This window comes from Canis aureus, chromosome 26, assembly GCF_053574225.1.
Source record: "Canis aureus isolate CA01 chromosome 26, VMU_Caureus_v.1.0, whole genome shotgun sequence".
Lineage (NCBI taxonomy): Eukaryota > Metazoa > Chordata > Mammalia > Carnivora > Canidae > Canis > Canis aureus.
Window position 1 is genome coordinate 49,538,635 of NC_135636.1, and position 19,980 is coordinate 49,558,614.

The 19,980-nt window shown below is 51.1% G+C and overlaps 1 protein-coding gene and 1 long non-coding RNA gene across 6 annotated transcripts in view; one reads left to right on the forward strand and one right to left on the reverse strand.

Annotated features, from left to right (window-relative positions):
- The first annotated feature begins 475 nt into the window (after nucleotides 1-475).
- The window catches only part of EDN3 (endothelin 3), a 30,407-nt gene continuing 10,902 nt past the window's right edge, over nucleotides 476-19,980 (forward strand). For 2 of the 5 annotated variants that reach the window (XM_077873766.1, XM_077873767.1), the window contains exons 1-2: nucleotides 9,259-9,444; nucleotides 10,069-10,357. In XM_077873766.1, coding sequence (XP_077729892.1) covers nucleotides 9,393-9,444; nucleotides 10,069-10,357 — 341 coding nt within the window. In that variant the 5' untranslated portion in view covers nucleotides 9,259-9,392. Of the gene's footprint in view, nucleotides 618-877; nucleotides 938-6,859; nucleotides 7,016-9,255; nucleotides 9,445-10,068; nucleotides 10,358-19,980 lie in introns of those variants that run through there. The other 3 variants (XM_077873769.1, XM_077873770.1, XM_077873765.1) reach the window with 3 other exon arrangements.
- On the reverse strand, nucleotides 1,369-8,032 carry LOC144298624 (uncharacterized). Its single transcript, XR_013365573.1, has 3 exons — nucleotides 7,754-8,032; nucleotides 7,055-7,191; nucleotides 1,369-4,208 (listed from the first exon to the last, which is right to left on the reverse strand). It is a non-coding gene; the product is annotated as an uncharacterized LOC144298624 (long non-coding RNA).

The following is a 19,980-nucleotide window of genomic DNA, read 5'->3' on the forward strand; positions in this document are numbered from 1 at the left end:
GAAAGTCATTGAGTGAGTAAAGGAACACACTTAGAACCCTTTTAAATGTATTTTCACTGAGCTACTGGTTGACATCCCTGGAAACTAAGAGTTGAATCCTAAGGTTAAAAAAAAAAAAAAAGTCACGTTATTTCTCTTCCTTTCCCCTGATCCATCAGCACATTCGGGCAGGAGAGCTTGCTGCTCTCCAGCTCTGGGAAGATATCAGGTCAAATCCTGCCCTCTGTGCATTTCTGAACTTGAGTTATGACTTCCAGACTCCACAGCATTGCTCTTTTGTTTAACTGGCGTCCTGCTGAGGGTCTTCTCTTGTCTTTTAGAAAGAAATCTTGCCTACACAAGAAAATGTGGAGCTCATTAAAAACCCAGATTGTGAAACTTCTTTCAGAAGGAAATGCGTCTGTGCTATAACCCAAGAGGTTCTGAGGAATCTCTTCCTTGTCTTCTGAAAGTTCTGGAATTGGGGAATCCTGTGGCCCTTAGGACTCTGTCCTGCCTCTCCCCACTCCTTGACCAGTGTTCCTCCCTCACCCCTCGTTTCTCTCCCGAGTCCGGATGGTCCCCAGGTGTGAGGGAGACCGAGATGAGGAGGAACAGTGAGCGACACACCCCAAAAGGTAGGGTCGGCCAGCCTACACATATATTTTTCCTCTGACCCTAGAAACAAAAGCTTATGTATTTCCATGTAAGGGAATGAAGCTAAAAAAAAAAAAAAAAAAAGGGAATGAAGCTAGCTGTGTGAGGAAACCCTCCACAAACTTCAGTGACAATGAATCACCTGTGGTCTACAAATTCCTCTGATTTGATTCCCTCAGATTCTGATGCTTTGTGACTTGTTTGGGACCTAAATTCCTATTCTAGTCAGTTAAGGCATATAGATTCCTCAGGAGCAATGTGCCATCTTATACCTGTTGTAGGATTTCAGTCCCTGCCTATGGTAGGTTTTCACGGGCCCACTTCTTTACAGCTCCCTTACCAGGCCCTCAACCCCATAACCTGGCTGTGCCCCCCAAGGCCCAAGAGCAGAAGTTGCTTTGGCCTCTGGGATGTCCTCAGATGTGGTATGGACAGAGACCTGAGAGGGGTTGGTGTGTTGGGTATTCTCTCTCTGCGACCGTGGAAAGGACACACCTGATGACCTGGGGAGGATGAGAAATGGAGCCAAGCTGAGTCATTTCTTTGTCCCGCCCAAAGTCAACCCAGATCCCCAGACAGCCAGCTGAGTGCCAGCATGTCCAGCAAGACCTCAGAGCTGCCTAGCCAGCAAATGCTCTCGTTTCACTGTCCTTATGATCAGGGGGATGTTTGTGATACAGATAACAAATACACCCCCCCGCCAAAGACTTCTGATCTATCAGGAGAGAAAAGTATCTATACAACAACAACCACAACCACTATGACAGCTGGGTAACATTTATTCAGTGCGTATTGATTTTGTGTTAGGCCAACATGCAATATTTACCTACATTCTCTCATTTAACCCACACAGTGACCCTAGTAGGTAGTCTACCTACTACCATTACTACCATTATCCCCATTTCAAAGATTTAAAAAAAAGTAAGTCTCAGAGAGGTGAAGTGACTTGGCCAAGATCACTCAGCTAGCAAGGGTTGGGGTAGTCAGGCTTTCTATCCAGGTCCATTTGGCTCCAAAGCCCATGAGTGTTACTGTTATGCTTTACTACAAGTCCACAGAGGCCATAAGCAGTTGTAAGGGGGTCAGAAGGTGTTTCCTTTAAACAAGCAAATTAGGTAGAACTTTCCAGAAGGGGCAGCATTTGGGTTCTGAAGTGGCTTTGGATAGGATTCATGCAGTGAGGTGGAGGGTGGAGGGAATGGAGGAGTGCCTTGATGCATATTTTTATTCTGCAAACAGATCAAGCTAGCATTTGATAGCTTCTGGAACCAAGTTTCCCAAATCCAGGGACTGGTTGCATTTGGTGGACACAGGAACTCACCAGGTTAAGAGCTTTAGCAGGATACAGTTTGTAAAAAAATTTCTGTGATAAGAGTCAAGGCTACTTCACGGTGGCTAAAACCAGCAGGTGTGTTGTGGTGTGTTGACTTAACTTGCTCAAAAGCATCTCTGCCACGAATCTGCTAGGATGCCTGACATTCCCACCTTAGGGAGACGCACAGGTGCCCAGTGAAAGCGCACATGTTGGAGATAAGTGGAGAGGGTGTGTGTGTCTGAGTGGCCTGGGTGGGAGCTCTGGGGGAGGGGGGCGGTGGGAGCGGCTGGGACAGGTATGAGTTGGAGGCATCTGAAGAAAAACCTGAAATGCAGGCCCTGGAGTATAGGACAGATTCCTAAACTAAATCTGCCTCTGCCGAGGGCTGGTGCTGTTGAAGATGGAGTCCCTGTGCACCTCCCTCAGGAACTGGTCCCTCCGTGGTGCGTCACTCGGCCAGACAGCCGCGAGGCTCCGGGCTGGCATCCCATCTGATGGCCGTCTAACGTGCCGCTTCAAGGTTGGCACAACCCTTCCTCCCCTCCACACTGCACCGTATCTGCTGGCACAAGAAATGGTTTAGAAAGAGCACTCATGTCTTGTCTGCTAAAAGTGTGGAACCTCAGATCTTCTGGACAAGTTTTAAATATTTATCTTGGTAGCACTTCCCATCCCCTGACCAGGTCAACCGGCACGCCGTCCTGCTGGTGCTCTTGAGACGACCACCAGCAGGTGCATCCATCGCCAGCTGATACCATGACCCCTTACCTCTGCGCCAGCCACCGTCACAGTAAGTTGAGCTGAAACATCGGGATGCTTTTGCCTGTAAGTACCAGAAACCTCATTTGAACTGGCTCAAAGATGGGAACGTACTGGTGGATGGAGGTGAAAAGTCCGGGGTGTCGTGTTGGATCCAGGGGCTCAACGCTTAATCTCAGCTCCCTGCTCGTGTTTTCTACCTCAGTTCTTTCTGTGTTGGATGGATGTTTCCCTCCTGGTGACAAGATGGCTGCCAGCACCTGCAAGCTCCCCTCTGGTCCTCTCAGCAGCTCCATGGAAAGAATTCAGAGTCCCAGGACTGAATCTCATTGGCTCCCACGGGGCCAGGCTTGGCTCACAGCACCGTGTCCCCAACCAATCATTGTAGTCTAGGTTGTGTTAATTTCCTTCAGCTGCTATAATTAATTATGACACACTCAATGGCTTAAAACCACACAAATGTATTATAATTCTGGAGGTCTGCCTATCTTAAAAGTGACGTGATGCTCTGGTCAGTCCACAGACATAACCCCAGCCCTGGAGCCCCACACAAGCTACACAAACTGTGGGGAGAGGTGGTTTCTCAAGGGAAGATATAGTCCAGACCTGAAGGAACAGGATATGGAAGGGGTAGCCATGGAAAACACAGGAGGAACTCTGGAGTTCTTTTAAACAGTTTTTGCTAGACTCATTGTTAGATTATTTTTTTTCTTTTTCTTTTTCTTTTTCTTTTTCTTTTTTTTTTTTTTTTTGAGGTGAGGGGGATCAAACCAATTTCTTTTAGCCCTTCAACACATGTAATTGGCAGGGCTGAAGTTTGGAATACATTGTGATAATTTTATTTCATTGGGAACTTTATATACAATTTATGTCACTCAAAGCAGGGAATTTGGAGCCTCATACCTCCTGCAGTGCATCTCACAATGAGCCTCATGCTGACGAGGAGGCGCACAACTAGGACTTGGATAACATAGAAAAGCACTTAATTATCTGGTTTCTGAGCAAGTCCAGGGTTCTGCTGGGTAGGTTGGGTGGGAGGAAGAAACTCCAGGACAATGGAATAGTACATAATGTATTATGTTACTCTCACTTAAATCCTCTAAATTTAAAAGAAAACAATCTTCAAAAGAGTCACAAAGCACATGAAGAGGCAACTTGAGGCGATGCTTATCCAGATACATCACAATATTCTTAGCGGTTGGATTTTGATTCAAAAGTGAAGTGAGAGGTACAGTCTTAAAGATACAGCCGCACATCTGCCAGCTTGGAAGAGGTGGCTGGAAAGTCCACAGAACGACCCTGCCACGCACTTGGCCAAGGCCCACGACCGGCCCGAGAAATCACTCTGCTGTGGGGTGCATTTGATGGCAGAGGCGGCGAAAGGTGATCATGGAGGGTTGGCAGACCCTGGAGGAGGAGAGAGGCCACTCAGTGTCTGCTGCAGAGGAGACAGGGTCCTTCAGGCGACCTTGCATCAGAGAGCGTGGGAACAAGGAAGCTAGACAGATGGAGAGGTGAGCGCTCATCAGTGGTACACAGGAGAAAACAAGTATCATTACTGACCCCAGGTGTGCGTTTGAGAGGCAGCTGCCTAGTGGTTATGAACCCTGCCCCTGGAACTGGATAATACTGAATCTGAATCCTGGCTTTGTCACTTTAATAGCTGTGTGACCATGGACCAGTCATTGTGACCTTTTTGAGCCTCTAACCATTAACCTTTCTTCATCGGGAAAATGAGAGTAATGATAGCTCAGGGTTTTTTGAGTTGTTACAAGGGCAAAACCCTCACCATTGGCTCACGGTCGAATCAAGTGAACTGTTCCCTTTGCATGCTGTGTAGCCTGAAGCCCACAAGGGCTGGTACTGTTCTAGCCAGGATTTTTTTTTTCCATTGCAAATGACAGAATCCCAAGTAAGCTTAAACAAAAAAGAAATTATGAGCTATTACAAATGCAAAGTGTAGGGAAAGCATGGATTTCAGGCCCAGATGGATCCAGGGGCTAGAAAGAGAACACCAACCCAGTCTCTCCAGCTCTTGAGTCCACATTGCTCCATACTGGGTCCATTCTCACAGGGTCTTTTCTTTCTTCGTGGTGGCAAGGTGGCTACCAGTAGCTTCAGATACATTTCCTTTCTTCTCCACAGTCCCAGGGAATACATTCTCAAGCATTTTAGCTAAAGTTCTGAGACTGACTTGCTGGTCCAGCCTTGCCCAGCCCTGAACTGATGGCTGTAGCCAAACAGACAGGATCTCTGGATTGGCCAGATCTCAGTCACAAGTCACTACCTTTGAGTCCTAGACCCACTGACCATGTGGACAAAGGATGGGTGGGTCCTAAAAGAAGAACCAAAGTGCTGTGACCAAAAGTCAGGGAGGGGATGCTGGGTGGAAAAAAGTAACCAATATTTCCCACAGGAACCTTCAAAGTCATGACTAAGGCATCAATCAATGCACCATTAAGTGGCCAAACAATCCAACAGAAACAGGACTCCCAGACCACTCCTGATTTTCTCAGGTCCTCCTTTCTCCACATACCAAACAGCTGGATCAAACCACAAGAGCCCAGAGAGAAAGCCCTTGGATTTCCCAAGGCAGCATCAATGATGTGGAGAGGGGCATTGTCCTGTGCCTTTTCCTTATTATAGGACAAGTGATTTGGATTTCCAGAGTTCCTCTGTACCTTCAATTTGACAAAACATATATATGTGTTTTATTAATTTCCACAGATTTTTTTAAGAGTAATTTTCAAGAATGATGAGATTTCCCCTTAACAGGGCAAGGAACAGTTCCCTGCTGTTGTCCACTGTTCTCTACGGATTTTGCAGTCAAAGTGCTCTGCTCCTCATCCTCCTTCCCCTGTCCTCCCTCCCCTTCCTGGCTACCCCCACCCCTCCATCTTGTCCCTCCTCCTTGCCTAGTTTAATGAGATCTTTCCAGACCTCCATTATGAGCAAACCAGCTCTGGGATTTTCTAAGTCTCCAAACCACCTATACAATGACTACTTCATATTTTAATTCAGGTTACTTTTTTAAATTTAATTAATTAATAAGTTAATTTAGAAAGGAATTCTATTCACCATCACACATGGAAAACCAGTATCGCTTGCCATAAATAAAAGATAAATGTAAAATTAAATGAAATACTGATGAATTATTGAAAACCACATCTGAAACTAGTGATGTACTATAGGTTGGCAAATTGAATTAAATTTTAAAAAATAATAAATTGGGTAGTAAACAAAAAAATTAAATGCAATTAAAACAATGTTACCAAATCCCAACTACAACAACAAGAACAACCAGATTCAATACTGGGTGAAGAACTTGAATAGACATTTCTCAGAGTAAGACATACAAAAGGCCAATAGACACATGAAGAGATGTTGGACATCATTAATCATTTGGGAAATGCAAACCAAAACTACAATGAGATACCACCTCACCTCATGCTCATTAGCATAGCTACTATCAAAAATCAGAAAAATTTAAAAAATAAGTTCTGGTGAGAATATGGGGAAAAAGGAACCCGTATGCACTGTTGGCAGGAATGCAAAATGGGACCTCTGTGGTAAACGGTATGGAGGTTCATGCAAAAATCAAAGCCAGAGTCACCATGTCATCCAGTAACTCCAGCCCTAAAGGATTGAAAGAATGCTCTGGAAGAGTATTCACACCGTCGTGTTCATAGCTGCATTCTTCACAACAGCTAAAACATGGAAGCCACCCAGCATCCGTCAGTGGATGGTAAAAGCCAAGTGTGGTCTATACCTACAAGGGAACACTATTCGGCCTTAAAAGGGAAGGACATTCTGACACCTGCCACAACCAGGATGAACCTTGAGGACATCATGCTCAGTGAAATAAGCCAGACACAAAAGGCTTGTCCTGCTGCGGGGAGGGGGAGACGGGGAGTTGGTGTTTTCAGAGGGATAGAGTTTCAGTTTTATAAGATGAAAGAGATGTCTATGGAGAGAGGTCGTGTTGGTGGCTGCACAGCGATGTGAATATATTTAATATCCCTGAGCTGTGCACTGAAAATGCTAAAGAGGGTAAATTTTATGGAATACATATTTTACCACAATGTAAAGAAAGAAAGAGAGAGAGAGAGAGAGTAAGAAATCCTGTCTGGATTCTGTGTCCTGCCCGAGGTCTCCAAGCCTGTGGCCTCTGTCTCTCAGCACGAAAAGGAAGATTATATGAGACATTCTTGATGGAGGTGTTCTCCCGGGAGTGGTCAGAGGCCAGAGGAAGAGCGGAAAAGGGGAGAACATTCTCACAGGAGAGCGGGTGTTGCTGAATGTCAGGTGAGTACCCACTCCAATCATGGGGTTCAGGGGGCTGACCTGGTTGAAGACCAGTTAAAATTCTGCCCCCACTGACTGTCCACCTGGCTGTCAACTCTTGTCTCAGCTCTGCGTGGTGTCTTCTGGTCTCAGCAGCCTATATCCTTGGTTCTCTGGCCCAGACTCCCTGCTCTCACCTAGATTAGAAGACCCCAAGAGGTGGGCCAGTGCCAGGCTGGTCTCCTGCAGTGCAGGTGCCTCCCGAAGTGCTCACCCAGGTGTGCTGGTTTTGTCCAAGCTGTGGAAGGCAACGGACTCGGGGAGTGGTCCCAGCAGCTCAGACACCTCCTGTGTCTGGGCACACCCAAAGACCACCTCCTACCCCTTTCTCTTTTTAGCTCATTGGTTGATCTTTCTCTTTTTCCAGTCATCCCTCAGTCTAAGACATTTTATTTTGTAGGTGATTGATATGTTAATTCTAAGGGAAGGGATAATGATGAAGTGATCCAAGTTTGTAGCCCAGCAGGAACAGAAGATAATCCTAGTCTTGGGTTTTTCTAATTTTCAAAGCATGGAGCACCAAAAAATGAAGCCGAGCCCCCCCTACAGAGCTTGTGTCCTGCTTGGTGACAAATCACCCTAAAGGATACTGTCTTCCACATCCCACTCCTCTCCTTGACTTGGACTCAAGGACTGGGCAGGATGGAAGGGGTGGAGTGGGCTGGAGAAACTTCCCCAGCGTGGTAATGATTTACCCACCATTGACTGCAGCAAATGACCCTCCGTGGTGCTCCTGGGTTCTGTGGGCCACAGGGGAGGGGGCTGGCCTGTCCTCAGTGGCAAGTCTCAAGGCTGGGGCTCCAGTCACCTCTGGGCTCACTTCACGTGTCTGTGGTCGGCACTGCCTTTGCTGTGAGGCCTCGGGTTCTCTCCCTGTGATGGCTGCACATAGGCTCACTCAGGCTTTCTCCTAACATGGTGGCTGTGTTCAGAGGACCAGTGTCCCGAGGGAGGGAGCCAGGTGGAGGTTGTGGCACCTTTATGACTTCTGCTGCTTTCTATGGGAGGAGACAATGGGGAGAGCGTCAAAGGATTTGGGGACCTGTGTTAAGGTGACCACAGTGCCCTGAGACTTGCGCAACTCCAGGGCTGCAGGTCTGTTTACCACCCTCAGTGTGGCCTGGCGTGGGACCTGGCCGTGCCTGAGGTTCCCTGGGAAAGCCAACTCCAATCCAGCACAAGTTGACGGGCTTGGCAGTGGCCCTGCGGGGACTGCCCAGTGCCATCTGGAGCACTGCCTCTGTGTATTGTCCACCCTTCTGGTCAGAGAGCTCTGGTAAGGGCGGGGCTCTGAGGCTTTCCAGGTATTCTCAGAGGTCAGCAGTCCAGGGCCAAATCATTCGTTCATTCATCCGCTCACCCACAAATCTTCCTGGAGTGCTTCCTGTGTGCCCAGGCACCATTCACAGCTCAGATGGTATTGGTCACCACAAAATAAGGCAACCCCTGTCTTCTGTGCTGCTCAGGGCAGAGGACAAGACTCAGGTGAGCCTCCACACATCACACGTGGACACTTGGAAAGCCTTGAAGGGAACGGGGGTCGGGCGGGGGGGGGGGGGGGGACTTACTGAAGCCCCTCTTCTGTGCAGGGGGCCCAGGCCGCTAACCTGCTTCTGGCTTGACTTTGCTCCCCTGCCACTGCCCACACCCACTGGCTCTGAGCTCCTGGGAGAGGCAGGGAGACACTGCCCGTGCCCGTGAGTCACGAGTGTAAAGTACGCCCAGGGCCTTGGCAGGACGGTCTGTGCAAGGGCAAGGTGTCATTAGGCGAACATTGAGAAATGTTGCTTTCCCATGGCCCCTGAGATAAAAGCCAGCAGCCTCCGAAGCAGCCTGTTACCGCTGGCATTGCTGTGGGTGGGAGCTGCAGGTCCAGGGGCAGCGAGGCGGCCGGGTGAGAGTGGGAGCGCGCGTGTGCGTGTGCACACGTGTGCATGTGTGTGAGTGTGCGCGCGCGTGGCCTCGGGACAGCTGCCCCCGCCGCACGGCGCCCACCGCGCCCACCGCCCCCGGCGCGCCGCCCCCGCTCCCCCCCAGCGCGGGGAGGCGACCCCCGGCGCGCCCCGGGTTCAAAGGCCCCGCGCCGCGGCCCCAGCCCCTCCGGGGGGCGGGGAGCGAGGGGGTGGTGCGGGCGCCAGAAAAGCCCGAGCCCACAGCCGGCCCCGCGCAGGGATGGGCAGCGCGCGCTCAAGAGTGTGACCGCGGCCGGGACGCAGCGAGCGAGCGCCGGGCTCCGACCCCGCAGCCGGAGGGCGAGGCCGCTGGGCCGGCCCGGAGCCTTCTCTCGGCCACAGGCGTCCGCGCTCCCGGCCCGGTGCCCCGCGCCCCACCGGGGTTCATGGAGCCGGGGCTGTGGCTCCTCTTCGGGCTCACGGTGACCTCCGCCGCAGGTAAGCGGGCGGGCGGGGCGGCGCGCCTCTCCCGGCCGGGCGGGCGCACACAAAAGGACCCGGGGCCGGGGGCGCGCGGAGGGATGGATGCGTCGGGGGAGCAGCCGCGGCCGGGCTCGCCACCCCCGGAGGCGCCTGGGGGCGGGCCGAGGGGGCCGGCGGGAGCGCGACTGCCCGGGGGGGCTCTCGAGGTAGCAGCCCACCGGCAAGCCAGAGATGCTGCCCGCCCTGGTGGCCGCGGTGAAGGTTTCAGACAGTTGGGAGCTTTTCAAAGAAGTTTGCCAGCTCTTCCGAAACCGTGCGAAAATGATCGCGAAGTTTTCAACGGGGGCGAGTACCTTGCAGACTTTGCAGAAAGTGAAAATAGCTCGCAAGCTTTCCACCAAGTATGCACATAACTTGTGCAAAGTTTTCTTGGAAAACTGTGCAAATTTTTCAGAACGTATGGCAGAGGTTGCAGACGTAACAGAAAGTGCAACTGGCCCGCAAACTTTGCAGAAAGTTTGGTTGTCCCCTTCCCCCCGGGTTTTTGGGAAGGGTGGTGGTGGTGTGTGTGGGTGTGTGTGTGTGGGGGGGGGTCTGCACACCCAGGAGCTCAGGAGCCTCTCAATCTGCCTCCTGCAGGATTGGTACCTTGCCCCCAGCCTGGGGACGCTGGCAAAAGCGGCGTGCCCGGGACCCCCCCTACAGCCAGATCTGAGGGGGACATCCAGGAGCCTGTGGCCATGACTGCAGTGCAAGGTCCAAGTCCCAGAAGCCCCGAGCAGGAGCAAGAACCAGGTCGGTTTGGGGAGCAGGCATCCAAGGGGGGTCCTGTGCACGGCCGCGCCAGGCGCTGTACCTGCTTCACATACAAGGACAAGGAGTGTGTCTACTATTGCCACCTGGACATCATCTGGATCAACACTCCTGAGTGAGTCAGCCTAGCCCTGGGTGGTGGGAAGTGATTGGGAGGGCCGGCCCACATCTTCGCTCCTGGAGGTCCTCATCCCACCCCTGCCAGGTCAGCCCGGAGCCGACCCTGGCACAGCCTCCAGCTCTTGCTGGGGCCTCCTGCCAGCTCAGGCCTGGTCTGCAGGTCAGGGGTGTGGCTCCCAGCCCCTCTGAGGGCCTGGCCTGGGAGAAACCCAATCTCAGAATTTCTGATCCGGTGGAAGGGGGAGCCCTCCCTCTGAGACAAATGAGCTGGCCAGAGGGATTAGACACCTGAGAAGTCCTTCTTGGATGGAGGAAAGTTATCTCCTGCCCCAGGGGCTGAATGGGCCCCCTGCCCTCGACCCTACCAGGCTCCAAGGAGTTTCAAATTCCTTGAAAGCAGCCTGCTCTCCAGAGAGTGCAGGGGTGGGCTTGACAGGGCCTGGTGGAACCTTCCCAGGAAATGTGAAGTCCCACAGGGTACCAGGCTCCTATCCTCCCAGGGCTGGAGTGCTGACTGGTCCTGCCACCGGGCTGACCCCTGTCACCCATGTTGCCCACTGCCACCCACTGCCACCTGATGCCACAGACGGTCTCTCCTCCTCCCTTCCAGCCCCTGAGAACTCTTATTGTGGGACCAAGGCCAGTGCCACCTGGAGTCCTGGGGTCTGCCTCGCTGTAAAGTCAACCTTCTTCCAATACCAAGGGGTCGAGAGCGCTTGGTGGTGGGAGGATTTGACAGTGTCCCCCATTCACTTACTCCATCTGGGAACCTCCCTCTGCAGAAACATCACCTTACAAACAGGAAAGAGGGCTTGACCTTGCTCTGGTTACCTGCCCTCTGGGCTTTGCCATCCTGAACTCTAAAATCTGGGACTTGGACCAGATGTCTCCATGTTCCATTGGAGACACCAACAGGTGTTCCTGGGACCTCGTGGGACTCCTGCTGGTGCCCTACTAGGGATTCTTATGGAGGAGCTTTCCCTGGGAATGGCAGCTTTGCTGTTATGTTTGGAACCACCTTGATTCATGTCCCCATGGCTTCCTTCACCCTCAAACCTCTGAGCACAGTGGGTGACAGCTTCGACAGGCTCCCTTACCCACCTTGTTTCATGAACACCTGCAGAATGAGGGGCCAAGGAGGGTATCCCTGAAGGGTCAAGTAGCTTTCAGACCAGGTGACAGCATCTCGAAGCGCATCTGGGATAGATTTGGAAAGTGACCCAATTACACCAGAATGGCAGACAGGGCTGGCTTCACTAAACCACCTTGACACTTGCTCAGGGTCCAGGCTCAGAGGAACTCATGCTCAGTTTAACACTATCCTGGAATTCTTAACTCTTTTTGAACCGGAGGCTCCAGTTTGCATGTCCACGCAGAGTCAGCCCAGGGCCAAGAGGATGCAGCCTCACCTTTGTGAGGAAGAAGAGTGTGATGTGCAGTGGGGGTGGGGCTCCTTCTGTTCTCAGATAATGACCAGAGTCTCCTCTTCTTGCAGCCTCCATCACCCTGACACCTGTCCTTTCTGATTCCTAACCCCCTGGCCTTGTGACCTGACCAAAGTATCTTCTCAGAATCCAGGACGCAGGGATTGAGTCTCACCTTTGCTAGAGTCTCAAGCTGTCAATGTAGAAGGAGAAAGGAAAGCCAACTGAATTAGGGGCAGGGGGGCTGGGGCAGAGGAGAGAAGAGAGGAGGAAGGAGAGGGTTTGGAGTCTACTTCCATACTCTGCTTGTTGCCAGGCTCCTGGCACCAGCTGGAGGACTGACTGCTTGCCATGTGCCTGAGAAGCTCAGCAAATGCCCTCTGATCTGTTTGAAGCCCTAGCTCATAATTCCAAGTTGTCTTATATGAATCCACAGACCTTTGACTTTTTCTAGGGCAGCCAACTTGCTGACGTCCCCCTCACAGTTAGATTGACCTCCTCCCCTCCTTCCTGACCCTGATTCATTGTAGACACTAGGAAAGAAGGATTAAATATGGTGTTGAGAGTTCTGTGTGCAACAAAAATGACAACAGCCAGATGAACATTTTGAAGTTAGACAAGCAAAATAGTTTTAAAAGGAAGGTTTTTCCAGATGCTCTTTCTCTTTTCTTCCTCCCTCCCACCCCCTGCCCCATGGTTGCCTCCCTCCTTCCCTTTCTTCCTTTCCTTCCAAAACTCGATAGATTCATAGACAGATCCATTTGCTATCTTTAAACATCTTGGACAAGATTGTAATGTGAGAAAATGGGCTCTAGGGACGGAGAATGTGGGCCTTTGGAGAAATGGCAGGATGAAACATCGCTGAATTGGGCTGAAAGTGGAGAATAACGAGCTCTTTTCTGGGTTCCCGTCTGTTTCCCTACCCACTCCCTGTTGCAGACCCTCCTGGTCTGTGGAGACTTCTCGAGCGTGTAATATGCATCCAGGCCCTGTCTCACAGTCCTCCTCTGCCTGGGAAGGACACCTGCAGGGTTGCAGGTCACTTGCACTGCATGTAAGGACCTGCAAGCTGCAGGTGGGACATGCAAAGTACTGCCGAGACTCTTTATGTATCTTCTGTGGAAGGTCAATATCCAGTGAGGGCCTGAGAGACCAGGGACTCCTGAAGTGTCTTGTGGGTGTAAGAGCTGAGGTCGCTGGCTCTCTCTCATCCCCCTATGTGCTTACTTCTTCCAGACCTCAGCTTGGTCAACCGTCTCTGCACACATCCCGTGTTCAATAATGCTGGTTGGCTTTTGGTTAAGCCCTGCTGCCTGGAGGTTCGTCCTTTTCCTCAGTGTCACTGAGGTTCTGATCTGCATGCTTTCTCCCAGGAATGAGGCTTCTTGTTCCAGAGTGTGTGGATGCTAACCAGAGGCCCATACAGCCCAGCAGACACATGTGGGAATGTGCATTTTTTGAGGGGTGTTGCCCGTAACTTCCGCTGTAGCCTCCAGGAAGTCTGTGGCCCCAAAGAGGAACCAAATGTGTCTTGGACGGCTTGCACTTCCTAGGCCTGTGGAGGCGGCTGAGGCCACAGCTGGTCCGTGGCACCGTGTGGGTTTCATGACTTTCTTTAGCCATGTTAGGGAGCTCTCCCTCTCCCCCCCAAGCAATCCCACCACTGCCAACAAAAACAGAAACAAAACTCCAAATCAGAGAAACACAACCCATCTTATGATTGTGGAGAGTTTGCCAAGAATAAGATAACTAGGGAGAAGTAGTGAACAAGTAGTCCACGTGCTTACATGCTTGTACACCTGGGGCTGTTCGCCATGATGCTTGAACACCAGGAGTGTCCTAGGACACAGTGTGGGATTGTATTAGTCGGGTTCTCCGGAGAGACAGAACTCACAGGATGGCGTATGTGTGCATGTGTGTGTGCAGACATGCCTGTATAAATACACACACACATGTACACACACAGCAGGTGATGTTGCAGCCTCAACTCTGGAGGCAGAACTCCTCCCTCTTCAGGCACCACTGGGTTTTTCCATGAAAGCCTTTGACTGATTAGACAAGGCCCATCCACCTCCTGGAGGGTAATCTGCTTTACCCTAAGTCTACTGATTTAAATGTTAATCACATCTAAAAAAAAAAAAAAAAAAACTCAGCAACCTCTAGATTGGCATTTGACCAAATATCTGGCTCTGGTGGCCCAGCTAACTCGACACATAAAATTAATCCCTCTCTTCCCACCACCATCCACCTGGCTTGGGAGTGAGCCATCCATCAAATGGCCGGTGGAGCTGCAGGATACCCAGCAAGGAGCTCCTCTGTGTTCCTTCCACTTTGTTCCGGGAACTGAGAGAACCTGCCATCTGCTAATCCGGCCAAGCACATAATGAGGGAGAGGCATTGTGTACTGTGATGATGGTGACCATGTTTTCCAAACAAAACTCCAAGCCATGTGATCTCATGACCAGGAGGAATGTATTTATGAAAAGAATGGTGTGCATGTTTGCAGTCTCAACTGTGGTGGAAAATCTAGACTCTACAACCCCTACTCGTGGGAAGGCGCCAGACCCAGGCGCTCTGCTCTGTGTCCTGGCTAGCTGTGTCACCTGGATGTGTGGGGCCTTCTCTCAGTGTCCCCTGGGTGAGACTCCAATGCCAGTCTGACTCTGGGATAGTGATCTCACAAGATGACCAACCTGCCACCCTGGCTTCTTCAAAGCATGCTTCACTGACTCAGTCCAGCAAGAATGACATTTGTTTTGGGTTCTTTTACTCCCCAAAGAAGTAGAGTAAAAAAAGAAAAGAAAAGAAAATGGTAATTAAAAAAACATTGAAACTTGTATTTTAATGTATTTTGCCACAAAAGGCAGCAATACCACAGATTCATCTCTGTCCCTGTGTTGTTCAAGAAAGTCATGTTCACATTTCCAAGAAGAGGCATTCCAAATGTTAGAACGTTCCAGTGAAATGGATGGATCCAGAACCCCAGCCTCCTGCTGATGTGAGGCCAGCTGTCTCCCCTCTGTGATTCCCCCGACCCATGACCCATGCTGGAGATGCAGGTGTTCAGGCATGGAGACAAACTCTTCCTGGCCCTCTTCATAATCACAGTGCTAAGGAGGAGGAAGAGAAGGAGGAGGAGGAGGAGGAGGAGGAAGAAGAGAAGGAGGAAGAAGAGGAGGAGGATGGCCAACGTTGACACAGAGTGAGGATGTGTGAGGAGTACACCAGAAAGGAGATGGGACATGGAATCTATGAACACTCAATATAGTGAAGACATGACCATCAGGATAGCTGTGCCACGTGGGGACTGTAAACCCTGTTGGGGATGGTGGCCAGGGCCCATCCTGCCTGTCGTACCCCATTCTGTGGTTGGCCAGTGAGTACAAGGTTCTTTCTCTGGCACAGTGGAGGTCACCTCCATGGACCATCCATCCTGGGTCTTGCCCCAGCTCCTGAGTTGGAGCCGCACTGAGCGAGCTGCACCCTTGATGGCCAGGTAGGCTGTCTATTAGCATTCCATTAGAATAAGGTGTATGGACCTGGGGTAAAGGTGTGCCTGGCTGCCTCTGCTGCTGATAAGTAGCCTGATAAGGATGCTGGCCAAAGGTTGTTCCAGGCTCAGTGAGACTTGGTCCCGCCCTTTCTACCTCTCCTGTTTTCTATTGCTTCCCTCTACCCTGGAATGTTTGGGGCTTGGTGTCCTCTGGAGGCGCTGACCAGAGGCTCCCTCCGTTAGTGGGGTGGTGCGGGCGGCCACTGGGCTCTGGCCTTTCGGGATGATTTCACTGATGAGTTTAGAACCGGTTTGTTAAGTGCTTCCTGGTGAGGGGTCTGTCTGCATGCTCCTGTGCTCCCCGGAGCGAACATGGAGCCTTGGGGTTTGTGGACAGAGGACCCTGCCCAGGCCTGGAAGGCGCCGCCAGGAAGCGATTCCTGGAGACACTCTGCACACTGGTTTACAGAGAACCACTCTCGGTGCGCCAGTGAGCAGGACCCGTGAGAGAAGCTGCTGTTGGCCAGATTGGACGTGAGTTTGGACGTGGGGTTCTGACCCATGATGGCTTTGCTTGACTTTGTGTGAGTTTGTCTCCCCGTGTAACTATTTCTGCATCCTTTGAAATCTTGTAAATGTTTAGATCCTGGTTTTGAGTTCAAGTTGTGTATCTCTGAGGAGGCAAGATAGGTCTTTAGAAGTAGAGGGCCCTGGGGCTAAGTCTCAGTTTCTGGAAGAGGCTGGTGCACACCAGGCAAGCCTACCATAGGGGTCACAGAGACTGAGATCCCCCTTCTGTGCCCCAGGGGAGGTGTGAGGAGGCTAAGGTGGTGGGAGCAGAGATGGGGTAGGCCTAAACACAGCCAAACCCCACAACGAGGGAGTGACTTGAGGCGAGGGGCAATTTGCTTTGTAGCAAGAAGGTTTGGAACGAAGGGCTTGACCTGGTGTGACCCTGGGGGGAGAATTTGGATTTCTGCTAGATGAAAGGGACCTCACAGCTGGGAACTTGGCCTTAAATCTGAAGGCAGGTGAAAGGCTCTGACATCTCTGGTGTGGTTTATTCCTGCAAGAATTTAAAACAAAGGAAGCTGGGAGCAAACAGCACTTTCCTCCAGGAGGCCCTGCGGCTGTGCTGGAGGCCAGCCCCACTCTCTGCTCCAGCGCCCTGGCTGGCCCCGACCCCCAGCACCTCCACGCACCTTTCATACCTCCAGGCAGCCCTGGGGAAGAAAGCACTGCTTAGCCTGCCACGTTGAGGAGGTGGCTGGCTCTCATTCTGTGTCTTGTTTCCGATAGAAACAAAGTTCCTTCGAATTGAATGTGCACATACTTTCCCCTACATGGGATAGGAGCCTGTCTTACAGCGAAGGAAGAGCTGCTCGTCCAGACACAGTTTGGGGTGCGTCTAAACCCCTGTGTCCCCAGCAAGTGCGGCTCAAATGGACTGACAGCAGAAAAGGGTATCCAGTTGCCCTTCTCAGCTGCGCCAGCTGGGAGACTTGGGACACCAGAGCTTTTGGAGAACTTGTCTGAAGGCTGAGAGGCATAGGCCTTCTCTTCTTTTACGGCCTGCTCAGAGCTGACTTAGCAGGATGACTCAGTGGGCAGTAAGCCCTGTGTCCTGGCCCAGTAACTTCCAAAATGAAACAGATTCATTTCGGGAGGCCGTAAGAGGCAAGGAAGCCCAAAGTGACAATGGCACAAATGGCCCTGTTCCGCCTATGACTCGGGAAGTGTACAAGTTCTGCCAAAAGTCGGAAGCAGGTCAGTGAGAAATCAGAGATGTGTGTATCTTTCCTGGACTGTTTTCCATGGGTTTCTTGCAGGGTGGAGGCTGGGGTGAGGCCAGGGACACACTCCCTCAAGGGTGTTCTTCAGGGATGTGCCCAAGAGTCTGTAGTAAACATAAATGGGATATTAAGGCAATATTTTAAAAAAATTAAAGCAGAAAGTTCATCATTAACAAAATACCAACATTTGTAGTATATGATCCCACACCATGCCTGCCTCGCTTGCCTCCCTCACCTTGCCCAGAGATCCCAACATTGGGTTCTCGTTTGGGGGTAAAGCCTGTATCCCTGCAGGGACTCAACTATTGTTAGTTTGAGGCGAGTGACCAATGCATCAGAGCTCCCTGAAGGACACGACCCAAGGACGCAAACAACTTGATTAGGAAAAGCAGTCTTTGTTACAGTCGAGCTGGCGAGTGGGTCTTTGTTCAGTAGCATTTTCCAGCCTTACAGTGAAATCTCTTCAAAATTAGCAAGGGTGTCTTCTCTGGCTTACTGTGGATTATTTAAAGGATGTATGATGGTGTCTGTATTTTCTTTTTTTATCCTCCTGCAAATACCGCCACCCCCCATCCTTAAAAAAAGTACCTGCTCCTTATTTTACCGCCACTCTTTCCACGGCTGGGAACTATTTTGAGCCACATCTGTCTGCAGCTTCGCATAAACTTCTAATGAGGCCATGCCAGACAGACGTAGAATTGCCTACATTCAACCTGGAATCCGTTAGGGTCACGGGGGGGGCTGGGGGAGAAACTCCAGCCTTCTCCCCATGCACGCCTTTGGGCCGCGCCAGATGGATGGAAACCAGCTAATCTGTAGGATTTTGTAGACGCTTTCATTCCCCACATAGTGGTGGTGTTTGTTTCCCTAACTTCCTTTTTGAGCCGTAGCTCCTGGCGATCTCACACCACACTGCAAGCAAGGAGCTTTTTTCTGTTCCTCTTTCCTTTGACCCCTTGTGCCTCCGTGTCTCCTTTAGTGGGTGTGTGGCTGTGTTTTCGGGAGGGATATGCCTGTGTTCTAGGGAGCTGGTGGCCTGAAAAGGCCAACAGACTCTGAAAAAGTCTGTGGCTTTGGCGTTACTTTTAAGTTTGTTTATATGGTAGTGGGACATAACAGTATAGGCAGAAGCGTTACATGTACAGGTGTTGAGCCCCGGAGCCTCTTGGCTTGGGGGGCAGGGACCCCGCATTTAGCTGTGGTTTTATTATTGGAGTGAGGCATCATGCCAGCTCCGGCAACCATGCTGTTTGGAGACCGAGGGACGCAGGTGTTGGAGAGTCTCTAGGTAGAACGTGGAGCTGGATGGACATTTCAGAGACCCAACGGCCCTTTCCTTTCTCAGGCCCGGAGGGAAGGTGGTCACTGGGGACCCTCACCGAGCTAGTCTTCCGTTTGGACCAGAAATGCGGGTCTTCCTAGTGAAGCCACTCGTGTCACTTCTGGTGTCTCGATCATTTGTGCAATCTGGTTTCTCCCTCATGCCAGTGGTGTGGCTGGCAGGAGCTTCCAGTACCTCCCCCTCCATCTCGAGATGTCTTCTCTCCGGGAAAAACCCTCTAAGGCTGGCCAGTTGAGGGCAACAGTAGAAATCCAAGAAATCAGCCAAGAAACCAATACATGTGGGAGATGGGATGTGGGCCAGAAGTAACAGGTAATTTAGACCTCACTCCTTCCTTCCCTCATTCATACAACACACAGTGATTGCTGAGATACTGAGGTATTTCTGAGCACAGCTCTGAGCCAGACACTGCCTCCACTGCCCTGGGTGTGGAAGGGAACAAGGCAGAAAGGGTCAGTGGCTCCAGGTGGAAAGGTCTGGTGTTGCCAACCCCAGGGGACAAGAAGCAAGCCACATTACAGTAGAGTTGTGGAATCAACCCTCATTCTTGGCTCTGATTGGTGGGGGTCAATGCTCAACAGACTCTGAACATGCCTATGATTCTGGTGATATTCCCAAACAGTTCAGTCCTGAATGAACCCAAACGTCCCCACTCCCTGGCCTTTGGTAGGGTAGCATCCTTAAAAAATAAAAATAAAAAAAATAAACTACCAACACACAACACATTGCTCACTTTTGATGTTTTCAAATACTGTAGGTTCACTGGCTGTTTGGGGGGCTGTAGGAGGAGGACTTTCCACACGGGCTGGTGGTGGGGCAGGCAATCTCTGTCTTGGGGTCTTCCAACTTTAAGACGCAAGGATCTTCTGCAGTGGAGGCAAAGCTACAAATTGCCAGTTCACTTTACATTGTTTGTGAGCACAGGGCCTCTGTAGTCGTCTTTAGAACCAGAAAGCATGTGTGTGTTTTCTGCTTGTATAACAAGGTTGCTGAGGAGCTGTATTTCCTGGCCTGTTTTCTTTCCTGGAGACTGGAAGGGCCCCCCGTGGGTTGTCTGGCATGAGGCCTGGCCCGCAGCAGACTTGCACAAGCGTTTGAGGAGTGGACAAGGACTAGTTCGCTGGAGGGTGAACCTTCTGAGGTGGTCAGCCGACAGTCTGGGGCTGGGCTCTGAGCATCTTGAAACGGAGGAGAGTGAGTGGTATGCTTGCTCTCACCTGCCCAAAGGACAGTAGGAGCCAAAGCAAACATTTTATAGGAGAAAGGACTGGGAAGAAAGGACTCCAGCCAGCTTGGTTTGCTGGGTTTTGTCCTGACTTTGAACCCACTCTTTTGTGTTTTGTGGCAATGAAGAAAATCTCTGCTTGTCCCCCGCAACTGGGGACTCTCTGGGTCTTCCTATTAAATCTGAGAGATCACGGTCACTTCCGTCTCAAGAAAATGAGTTCTGGATCAGCTAGCCATCGCTGGTCACAAGCCATGGAAAACCTAGTCTAGCTAACATGATGCCAGAGACGTTTGTGGAGAGGACACAGACAGGAAGAAGCAGTGCCAGCAGCGGGAGAG